Source organism: Temnothorax curvispinosus, unplaced genomic scaffold (genome assembly GCF_003070985.1).
Source record: "Temnothorax curvispinosus isolate PA1 unplaced genomic scaffold, ASM307098v1 QBEX01005552.1, whole genome shotgun sequence".
Lineage (NCBI taxonomy): Eukaryota > Metazoa > Arthropoda > Insecta > Hymenoptera > Formicidae > Temnothorax > Temnothorax curvispinosus.
The window spans coordinates 126,794-138,490 of NW_020215332.1; the positions used below are offsets into that span (position 1 = coordinate 126,794).

The 11,697-nt window shown below is 37.2% G+C and overlaps 2 protein-coding genes across 6 annotated transcripts in view; one reads left to right on the forward strand and one right to left on the reverse strand.

Annotated features, from left to right (window-relative positions):
* The window catches only part of LOC112454942 (SET and MYND domain-containing protein 4-like), a 5,755-nt gene extending 2,434 nt beyond the window's left edge, over positions 1-3,321 (forward strand). The window contains exons 2-7 of the mRNA XM_025016592.1: positions 157-730; positions 888-1,213; positions 1,617-1,825; positions 2,166-2,290; positions 2,371-2,580; positions 2,844-3,321. Coding sequence (XP_024872360.1) covers positions 157-730; positions 888-1,213; positions 1,617-1,825; positions 2,166-2,290; positions 2,371-2,580; positions 2,844-3,165 — 1,766 coding nt within the window. The 3' untranslated portion in view covers positions 3,166-3,321. The remainder of the gene's footprint in view (positions 1-156; positions 731-887; positions 1,214-1,616; positions 1,826-2,165; positions 2,291-2,370; positions 2,581-2,843) is intronic.
* A 51-nt stretch (positions 3,322-3,372) lies between these two features.
* LOC112454932 (RNA-binding protein 1-like) lies at positions 3,373-11,513 on the reverse strand. 5 transcript variants are annotated; one of them, XM_025016580.1, is made up of 6 exons: positions 11,269-11,513; positions 10,735-10,827; positions 8,983-9,030; positions 8,736-8,783; positions 5,809-7,061; positions 4,515-4,604 (listed from the first exon to the last, which is right to left on the reverse strand). In XM_025016580.1, the coding sequence occupies exons 1-5, from the start codon at positions 11,499-11,501 to the stop codon at positions 6,950-6,952; spliced, it is 534 nt and encodes a 177-aa protein (XP_024872348.1). In that variant the 5' UTR covers positions 11,502-11,513; the 3' UTR covers positions 4,515-4,604; positions 5,809-6,949. The 5 variants fall into 5 exon arrangements, with proteins under 5 accessions (XP_024872351.1, XP_024872348.1, XP_024872352.1 ...); XM_025016584.1 differs by having other exon boundaries at positions 11,254-11,341; XM_025016581.1 differs by lacking the exon at positions 8,983-9,030.
* Positions 11,514-11,697: the final 184 nt, after the last annotated feature.

Consider the following 11,697-nt stretch of genomic DNA (forward strand, 5'->3'; position numbering starts at 1 on the left):
AAAAAAAAAATAAAACAATCTGGATTATGCGCTTATCAAATAAATTACTGTCTGTTTGTCACTTTAATCATTTATCCGAAAATCTCTGCTGCAATTATTCTCGTGTTATTCTATTACTAATAACTTAAACCGTGATTTGTAATTATCGAACCTGAGAACGTAAAACATTTAAATCTCTAACATGTTTAGAATTAAGCGTTATTCTGGCGAATCGCTCGGCCACATTGTACCACTTGGAGCGTCACGAGTACGCGTTGGAGGACATTGAGGAAGCTTTGCAACTCGGTTACCCGAAGAACCTTTTCTATAAACTCGAAGAGCGACGGGCCAGGTGTTTATTGGGCCTGAAGAGGCACGACGAGGCGGTCAAAACGTTCAGGCGGGCCCTCCAGGCCCTGGACGACGCCAGGATACCCTTAGAGCGTAAGCAGAAGTTCGAGGCGGACATCAGGGTGATGCTGGCCGTGATGGATAAGGGCAAACAGCTTAACGAGACTGCCAAGAATCTTCCGCGAGTTCACGGCAAGCAAAAGTCCAACGCGCATTTGGAGGACAGATTTATCCTCGAGAAGAAAAGGAATCCTCTGTACCCCGCTTGCAGCAAAGCGGTGGAGATCAAGGACGATGGGGGTGACGTGGGTAGGCACGCCGTGGCGGCCAGGAAGATAACACCCGGCGAGATCGTGATCGTCGAACGACCACATTGCACATTTTTGCTGGCGGAGTACAGGTAGATCGAAGTATCATAATTAATGATAGGCGATTTTCAGATTCATCTTTCAGAAAATTGATCTTTTTCCTCCAAAAATCGATTTCTTAAATCGATTCTTTTAGTTTTTAAGTCGTGCAAAATTTATATCGCGACTAAAATGTGCACGACTTTCAAGGCTCACGCATTGCCACCTGTGTTTCGCGAGGATATTCGTACCGATGCCTGCGGCTTGTCACACCTGCAGCTGTGTCGCGTACTGCAGCCGCCGCTGCAGAGATGCGGACGCCCAAGTGCACTCACGGGAGTGTAAGCTACTGCCGGCCCTGTGGCACTCGAGAGCCTCGGTCACGTGCTACCTGGCCCTAAGGGCGATTACGCAGAAACCTTTCGGGGAAACTATAAAGCTGAAGGAACGTCTCAGGAATCCCGGAAGTGCGTCGAAGATTTCTGCGGAGAATCCGTATCGAGGGGATGACTACGCGAATGCCTTTTACAATTTAGGTAATTAACTGAGGAAAGTAAAAAAAATATAACAATGTTCCCTAAACGACTATGTAGTTTTGTAACACAATTAAAAAAAAAAAGATAAAATCCCGGATTATATAAGTTTATAGTTCAAAAGTAAATTTCTACTGTAAATGTTTTATTACGCAAATGTGTACGCAAAAATTTCGCAGATTTTTACGTAAAAATATCGCTAAATTTTCACTTCTTAACTTCTTTCAATTAATAAAATTATCAAGAATTTTACTTCGAACTTTTTTCAAGATAATTAATTGATTCTCTTCCCTATAAGTTAGTGAAGCAATTATTGAAATTTATGAATTATTTTCTTTTTCGATACGCTCATATCCTTTTTACATTGAGATTTTTTAAAATATTTTGCGTATTTATATTTCGACAGTTACCCACGAAGACAAAAGGTTGCCTGAGGATATTTTTCACAGAGCCTACATGGCAGCCTGGCTGTTCAGATTATTAATGGCCAGCGAATATTTGCCAGAAAATGTGAAAACCACCGATTCAGCGGATAGTAAATTGTCAGACGAGGAATTATTTATCGCGGGATTACTGTTGCACAATTTGCAGTTATTGCAATTTAACTCGCACGAAGTAAGAACGACACATAACGCATTATAATTCGTTCAATCTTGATGATTGCTTTATATAAGAACCGCTTTATAATATATTATCTTTAAATTATTATCTCTAATTTATACAATAAAGCGTTTTATTAATTTTTTAATTTAACAAAGTGTATATACATATATATATATATTGTACTGCAAACTTGCATAATTATTGTTTTATCTATAAATTGAAGACTTTTTGGATAATCGTGACTTTATTATTATGGACTTTATAATAAAATTGCGAGAACAAATACAATGACGGCGCGTTATGTTTGTTCTCGTAATTCGTAATTACTGATCGTATATAGCTTGTTCTCTAGATTTCAGAACTGGTAAGGCCAAAAGGGGAGAAAACACTCGCTAAAGCCAAGAGTGTGTTCATAGGCGGTGGCGTTTACCCTACGGTAGCGATGCTGAATCACTCGTGCAATCCTGGCGTGATTCGGTAAATAATAAATGCTCTATTCGCCGTCATTAACCACGTTATTGTTAACTAAATAGACCGAACTGAAAATTTAAATCAAGGTATTTCATCGGTACCACCATGATTGTTCGCGCTGTTCGCACAATTGGCGCAGGTGAAGAGATCTCCGAAAACTATGGTCCAATCTTCACAACCATGCCCGAGAGTGAGCGGAAAAGAAAATTGAGAGTGCAATATTGGTTCGATTGCAATTGCGAGGCGTGCTCGGGACACTGGCCGCTTCTCGACGAATTGGATCCAACAATACTCAGGTATTTGTTAACTTCCTCATATTGATAGATATTATTCCAAAATATATAATTGATATTACCTACTTGATTATTTTTCAATTGAGCGAATCAATTATTATTATAAATAACCGTTAACATCTCTAAATACAAAAATTATTTTTAAACAGAGTAAAATATAAGAAATTTCTCTTAAATATAAAATTGAATTAAAAACTATCGAGCTATTCTATTTTATTAATAACGTATCGTTAACTTTATCATGTTACATCAGTTCGTTCTTCTAGGTTTAAATGTGAGACTGGACCGTCCTGCGGTAATGTGTTGTTGGTACGAAGCGATACGAACGAGTTCATGATCGGATGTGCGAAGTGTGGCAAGAGCACGAATATCCTGAAGGGCCTGAAGGCCCTACAGGATACAGATGCGCTTTTTAGGGTCGCATCGACGAGTCTCGAGGAGGGCCGAAACGAGCAGGCGTTGAAAGCGTACCTGGAGATCCTAAAGCTACTGGACGAGACCCTGTCGTTGCCCATCAAAGATTATCACGTCTGTCAGCAAGGGGTTAGACTATGCTCCCTTGCTTTGGGCAACGCAGCTTATATCTAATTTCATCATGGAATTATATAAAAAATTTATGCTATCTTTCTATTGCAAAATAAAAAAAATGCAAATTTCTTCTACAGCTAAGCACAAATTTGATGAATTTTAAATTATTTTTTTATCAGAAATTATAAAAATATCAAACGAAGAATTAAATTTGCATCATGATCATTTTTAGGGAAGAAAAAATATACACATACGCACTTACAATTGTACAATTTTGTAATTTTTGTTTATTAATATGATCTATTGTCGAGATAAATAAAGAGGACAGTATACAAATTTCAGACATAATTTCTCATCACGTGCGCGTTTGTAATACACAAAGAAAAATTAATTTGACTGAATTCTGCACACTTACAAGTTTATTTTGTGATTTAAATTTCAATTAGTAAATTTCAAGTACAAACTATAACAGGTACAAAATAAATGTTAACTTGCACCCTTTTGGGGTTATATCCGTACATGGCGTAGATGCCGGTGGACAAACAGTAGATAAATATTGATTTTATAATTATATTATTAATGATCATAATCAATCACCTTAAAAGTAATCGTCAATTTTAGTTTCTTTGTAAGTCTGTAAGTAGCACATATCTTAATGAAATTGATTAATTAATATGACGCACACAATTATTCGATGATGCGTGCTACAATGTGCATCATAATTTGCATATGAATAAGCATACATATATAATAGAAGTGAAACAAGAATACGAGCTTATATGCGTTATAGACTAAATCGTTCGCAAAATCCGTTGAAATGGTTCTCTTAATGTGCTTCCCATTTATCATGGTCGTTTATATTCTCAAACGCAAGCGTGTAGTATGTATGTGTGGTTAACACTCAATTTTCATTATATACATACAAAATTGTCTCTCCTTTTATCTCTTTCTCTCTTTCTGCATTCCCTCCAGAAATCGGTCCCGCTTTCTCTCTCTTTCTCTATCTGCCTCTCTTTCTCTCTCGAACTTTTAGCATCTAACTGCAATTAGATAAAAAATATAAAGCTTAGACAAAAGAGTGTATCATGGCGTAGGTATATTTTTCTCTTTTTTTTTTTTTATTTATTGTCCTTATCACAAGAGAGGACGTTGCCTCTTTTGCGATGAATTTTCACGACGAACGCGGAATTCTCATTGTGTCGTACAATGGTAAAAGATCTTTTTCTCTTTTTGTTTATCTAATAACACCAATTTTTGACAAAAGCGCTGGAAGACGCATTTGACCGTTCTGTTGTATCTTTATTGATTTTTTCTGTTACATTGATTGTTTTTTTTTTCATTTATTGAAGAAAATTTTTGCTGTTTTTTTTTTACTTTTTGTCTTTTAATTAGCAGGGTTAATATGTTAATACCGTCTGTCACGGGAATCCGAACGCGAGCGGCGATCTCGGCTGCGGCTTCGACTCAATGACCTCCTGCGGGGGCTGCGAGATCTTGACCTAAAAAATTAAAAGCAGTTTGACATCATTTTCATTTTGAGGTAGCAGACAAGATTATTAAAACACGTCTCTCCGCTCCATTACGAACCTTGCAAATAATTATAAGTGTCGCAAATAAATAATACATTAATATTGTAATATTTCTCAAACAATTGTTTCATAATATTAATATTATTTGCCTGAAATTATCAATTAATGTTACTTTATTAGCAAAAAATATTAATTATTACGATAAACAAGCGATCGTTTTAAATGCAATTAATTGTTAAAGGAATAATAATACTTAATAATTTACTACTCAATAATTTACTACCTTCGAATGATATTGACCGCAAATATAATCATTGTTACTCCTCTAAAATAGCATTCATAATTACTAATTACGTTAATTAATTAATAATTACAATATATTGTAATTTTTTATTCGCAAATTAAATTGATAAGATAAATGTAAATTTGTAATTTAATGTTTCATTTACTAACGCTTACTAAAATTTTCGCAATTTGTTTTTACTTCGCAATGATCACTTGGTTATCGTTATAACAGAGCACTTGCAATTTAAATAAAATTACGACAAGTTCGAGATGGAGCGAAATAACGTGACAAAACACAGGTACGAAAAATCATCGCAAGGCAACTGTAAGAGAATTAGGATTATCTAGTTCCTATTTTACCTAAAGGGTGATGTAGTAAAACTATATATAAAGTTAGACACGATTAATAATGAATTAATACAAAATGACGTCTCACCAATCGAATGCGAAACCAATCAAAAAAGTAGAGGATTAACTTTAGTAGTAAAATCATTAAATTTTATCAGTAAATGTTACACTTCGATATATAGATATATATATATATATATATATATATATATATATATATATATAATTATATATATATATATATATCGATTTTATTATGCGTATCGGCCGGGAGTTCTCTGATTTAATTAAATCTACTTCATTCATTTATAAATATTCAATTACCAATTTCACTTTCTTAATCAATTCCTTCGAAATCTTTGTTTTGTCTACAACTTTGACGGAACACATAAATTCTCCATAGCCTCAGACAGAACTCCATGCCGAAACGATCACAAGTCCAAAACAAAAATTGTATAATAAAGTTAAAAAAATGATATTTATATATTAAAAAATGAAAATAGAGATAGAGATAAAAAATCTTTGAAAATCGGTGAAATACCAGATAACTGTGAACATGTGGTGGTAGTTGGTGGTGGTTGGTTGGTGGGTGGTGGTGGGATGGTGTGTAGTAGGTGGTGATCATTTCGCTTATTTTGCGTGATCGCTCGAAGTCGAAGGTCGAGAAGATCTCTCGGTGGCAACTCTCGCGCATTCAGTTGTTGTTGCGGCTAACACACGTCCCTAATCGATGGTCGACGAGTAGTGGCAGTAGCAGTAGTGGTAGAAGTAGCAGTAGCGGTAATACTAGTGGCAGTGGCAGAATAGAAACGTCGGTCTCGAAACGACGAACAATCGGGAAGACAGTCGATCGTAGTCAAATGGAGAGTCGCGCCGATGAACAGAATTACTGTACAGACGGTTTAATTCTTTTTTTTCTTTCTATAGTTTTGCATCGCGATTGGTTCACGAACTGGTGGTTGGCAGCCGGTTGCGGGTGACATTTTTCTCACGGTGGCGAATTTTTTGGTTTTTGGCGATTGATTCGATGTGTGCTGCCGTCCCCCTAGGCTAAAGCTGAGACGAAGAGTCGAAGAAGGTGGAGCACAACAACACCCGGTGGTCGGTCGATTGATTCGGTTGGTGGTTGGTGGTGGTGATGGTGGTAGTGGTGGTGGTTGGTGGAAGAGTAGTAGTAGTAGTAGTAATAATAGTAGTGGTGATCGAAGGGGAGAGTCCCGTAGTGGAGTGATGGACGATTTTTTTTCGGTTCAAGACCGTTTTTTGGCGGTGCAACGACGGCGGACGGGGAGGAGGGGGACAACAACAAAAAAGCAATGTTTTTTGGCTCTTTTTCTTTTTTCCGAAGGTAGCAGTCTCGGGCACTGGCGGTACTCCGGCAGCGGCGACGGCGCACGGAAACTGTTGGTTTTCGGTTGTTGCGCCCGTTGGGTGCTGTGTGCACGTCGCAACACCCACAAACGCACAACATCGACGAGCGACGTGACGTGACGTGACGTGACGTGACAGACGTACGGACGGCTTCCTATATATTCGGTGACTTGGTGGTGACTGATGGTGACTTGGTTGGGAAGTTAGTGGGCAGGCAGGCATATTTTTTTTGTTCAGTTTGGTTCGATTGACGATTGCGAGACTGACTGATTCGCTTTGTTTTTTTCGTTCGCGTACGCATACGCTTTTTTTCACGGCGGCTGTAGAAGTAGTAGTAGCAGTAGTAGTAGTAGAAGTAGTAGTAGTAGTAGTAGTAGTAGTGGCGGGGAGACGAGCAGAGCTAGGAGCTGACGCTGGTAGAATCTGCAAACGTCAGTTTTAGCAATATAATCATCAACGTTATCATACTCCTGGCCACTATCGCGTATCTCTTACACGTTTCACTGTTCCTTTTTTTTCTTTCCGCGAACTTTCGTTATTACTGGGAGGAAAAAAAAAGAGTTTGCGAATCGAGATGTATACAATTGCACGCGCGCTCGCTTCTCGCCGTTCTCACCGATCGATATTTTTTGCATTCTCCGTTTATCCTAGACTGCCCACTCGAGTACGTACGAGAAAAAAAAAGAAAAAAAAAAAAAAAAACGAAGGGAGGACCTCTCTGTGCTCCGTGCTGATCGGCTCGGATATCTATTTATGTGATGGATGTATATACCTGTTTCCGTACGCATCACATTCTCGTCGCGACGCATCAAGCATGTATTGACTTTCCCGAAATAAACTGATAAATACTGTAAGTTCAGATTACACCGATCACTTCCGTACGCTTGAATTACTGCGTGCTTCATCCATGCCACGGTGCGTGTGCGATGAGAAGTGACGAAAGCAGTGTTCGTTCATCTTAACTTCTTTCGGTATCAGAAGTCCCGAGACGAGCAGCAAAAATATATTTATACCCCGAGATTAAAATATATACCGTTCAATACATTCAACATAAGAATGTTACCTTCCCTTTTTTTTTAATAAATAGATAATTAACTAAAGACTCACGATATTGAAACTAACCAGTAACAAAGACTTCTTTTTTTATATTGGTGAAATGTAAAATTTAAATTAATGAAATGAAATCTCAAATTACTCTTAATATTAACAAACATCAAAGATTCCATTAAATTAATTACAGCTAAAATGTATATTACATTTCTTGCATAAGAAGTTATTAGTAGAAATAAATCTGTTTTCAAATCAACCACCTCTCAACTACCCTCCTATCATAACAATCTTAAAAAAAGTGCCAATGTTTCTGAAGCTATATATTTAATTTTACTTCTATCATTCGCGAACTTTAGGCACCAAGAAGATCCCCCATTTTGAAGTAAGGAGTAACATCGATAATGGCACGATACGCAAGTTTACACGCGTAATTCCGAGATGCAATTTTGTTGCTTCCATACGACGTTACCATACCTATCTGAAATTCCCGATCCTGCCTTCGCTTTGTTATTATATTACTTCTATCTAATCCCTCCTCATTCTCGTCTACCATCGCACAGTTCGTTCAGTCCCGTCCTCCCACTCTCAACTCGATTGCCGAGAGATCATGCATTATTTTTTCTTTTCTTTTACCGTCGCTCGAGTACCCACGAGTTCGCCGAAATCATGATCGACTACTCTCTAAGTTCTTCAGTTTTCCGATTATAAGTTTCGACCGCTTACGGAGAGAACGGTGACGAAATAAATAAAGAAATTAATTTCTGTAGGAAAATTTCATTGAGTTAAATGCAAATTTTTATTTTTTTTGTGTTAATCTTCGCGATTAATTCGATTCCATCATCGTTCTCTTAAATGCCTCTAGTTATAGTGACTACTATCTCGTGATATATAAATACGTGCAACATGTATATGTACTGTACGAGTGCAAGCAATAGTTATACCTACTGCCCATCCCGTTTCGCCAGGACCGTAGATTCTGAAAACTTTTGCGAAGCGAGGTACAAAAAAATAATCAAACAGCGGAAACAAAAGAGAAAAATTAATTACCTGGAATAGCGGCTAATCGATGATCTCCGGGGACTTCTCGAGCAGGATCTACAAAAGATTAAGAATAACTAATGTATGTCTGCCAAGTGTTTCGCCAATGATCGCCTCGCGTCACGCTTTGAGAGATTTTCATTTGTCTTAGCACCTGAAAATTGCGGTTGGCGGCAAGATGGGTCGGAGAGAAAGCAAGACGGATTTATTTGTAAAGAGGAGACGCGGAGATAGCTAAAAGGAGCGGGAGTCTTACCTCGGGTAACGACCAAGGGATTTCCTACGGGGGCTGCGCGACCTGGACCTACAAATTTGTTTAAAAAAAAGAAAAGATATATCGTACATAAATCCGATAGTTTGCTAAAGCGTATGGACAAGAACATTGCAATAGGAAAGAGAAAGAACGAAAAACAGAAATAGAAAGACATGAATAGTGATACCTAAGACAGTCTAGTGCTAAGAAAAAAAAAGACTATAAGGAATATTTAAAAAATGATTTAGCATGCAAGAAATATACGCTTCACATATGTAATATTATATATAATAAATATTTTTTATGCAATCAGATAGAAGAAAAATTGCTGATAACAACGTTACTTTTAATTCATCGTTAAACAAATAAAAAGAGTTCGAACAAAAATTTAAATTCAGATTATTCAATTAAACTTATAAAACATTAATTATTATTAAATATTTCTTTTACGCGTTTAAAAACAGATATAATCTATAATGTAATCACCAGAATATTCTAAAAGTATCTTGATACATTATAGATCAGGCATGGTCAACAGTTAACCACTTGAACTCCAATGCGAGTAGATCGTGGGACGTGCAACCCTCCACCATTTGACATAGGATGCCGGCTACACGTATGTTATGCATATGATAGTGGCGATCCATGTCAAGTGTCCCACGTCTCGCGATCTACCCGCACTGGCTCCGGAGCTCGAGGTTGATCATGAGGTTTGTTCTTTTTCAAAGAGCTTCCTAAACTGGTGCACACTGATGTAATAAGTTAGAGTGAGACAAGTATATTTTGTTTCCAAGTGCACCAGTTCAGGGCACGTATTATGAAACTTTTCGGAATGGATTCCGATCGGAATTGTTCAGTTATTTCTTAGATTTCTATTGTCTTTTCTAGGGAAAACGGAATAATTCCGATCGGAATCCATTCCGAAAAGTTCCATAATACGTGCCCTGGAAGTTCTTCGAAAAATGACAGACGGCATGCCTGTTATAGATGAATTCAATTTAAATTAATTCATTAACCAATTAACATTTAAATTGTATTAAAAGAAATATTTAATAATATCTGATACTATAATTGAAATCAATTAATATTAACTGTGCTCGAGACATTTAATTAACTCTTAAGAAAAAGTTACGAATATGACTTATTCCTCACAATCTTTTGCCTTAGTACGTAGGAACTGGGATTGAATAGTGCAATATTTCCCTATTCGCGCGAACATGCAACGTGGATTTAGCCGTGCTCTGGCTAATCCCCGGAATTAACCTTCCACCATATTCATGCAGAATAATATCTACAGTAGTGTAATCTCTGCGAGCGAGAGGAATCGTGCGACCTTAACTTAAAATTCGAAAAATCGGCAGTCTGAAACTGCGAACTTGCGATCGTGAACGAGGAAAAGGAGGATTAGCCAGACACACGACAACGACGAGAGAAAGAAAAAGCACGATATATAAAAAATATATAAATATGCAAACTAAATATGTATATATCGATATTCCTAGATAGACATGAGAGAAAATATCGAGTATCGCGATGGTGATGTGCACGAAAAAGTATTCACTGAGGGGAGGAAAAAAAAACTCGTGCATTACTCGTTTCGCTGATAAGAGCGCACCCTTACCTTAAGGGCAAGAGAGAAGCTCTTCTGCATTTGAATACCTACGTTGACGAGGAATGCTTAACCGTGTCACAGCTCTAACGCTTGTTTTCGCTGTAAAGTTCGCGATTGTTACGAAATGCTGCGGAATCTCTTACCTGGAATATCGAGGACCTGGCCTGCGACCACCGCCACCACGGCGACTTCTTCCAGAGGACATCTCAACTCTCACTCTAGTACCACAGCACCGTCTAAAAGATAATAATTGATGTTATCAGCTCTGAAATAATGATCTTACTGTGCTAATATGTTACTAGCATCTTACTGCTAATATCTACTGCCAATATATATTTTTCTCTCCCTTTGAATAGATCAAAAATCAAAAGACATCTCACCAATTTTAGGGATAAGTAGATAATTGCATTGCAAGTAATCAGAACTTTTTAAACACCAAGTAATAGTACAGTTTATTTTCCCTACTGCTCATAAATTTGCTTATATCTGAACTTTCATAATACTTTAACAAACAAGTTGAAAACGAGTTGAAAACTAGAAAACTTATCAGTTTATCTTTATTGATGCAAGATATTTATTACTGGTACAAAGGTCTATTTTTCTCTATGGAGGCTAAAGCTATACTCGAACTAGCAACAGTAAGCTCTTAATATAATAATTACTAATTCTCGACGTACGTTCCGTCTAGGCCTCTCACTGCATCTTCAGCATCTCGCGGATCTTCAAATTCCACAAACGCAAAGCCAGGAGGGTTTCTGGCTACCCACACATTTCTCAATGGACCATACTTACTAAATGCACTCTCAATCTCATGTTTACTAGCGCTGCTACCCAGATTCCCAACGTAAACCTTGCAGGATAGATCCCATTCACGATAACGAGACATTTTCCTGCCTGCAAACAAGTACATTATAAATAATAACATAATCCAGAGATTTGTATCTTGCTCTATAAAAGCAAGCTATAGATATACCATATATATATACAGTTATCTCTTTATTTTTGGTAGGTTACTCCTTTTTAGGGTAATATTTTATTTGTAATATTTTATTTGTCCTAAAACAAATTTTTGAAGCGTATTGATTGGCTACAAAATAGAAAATTTT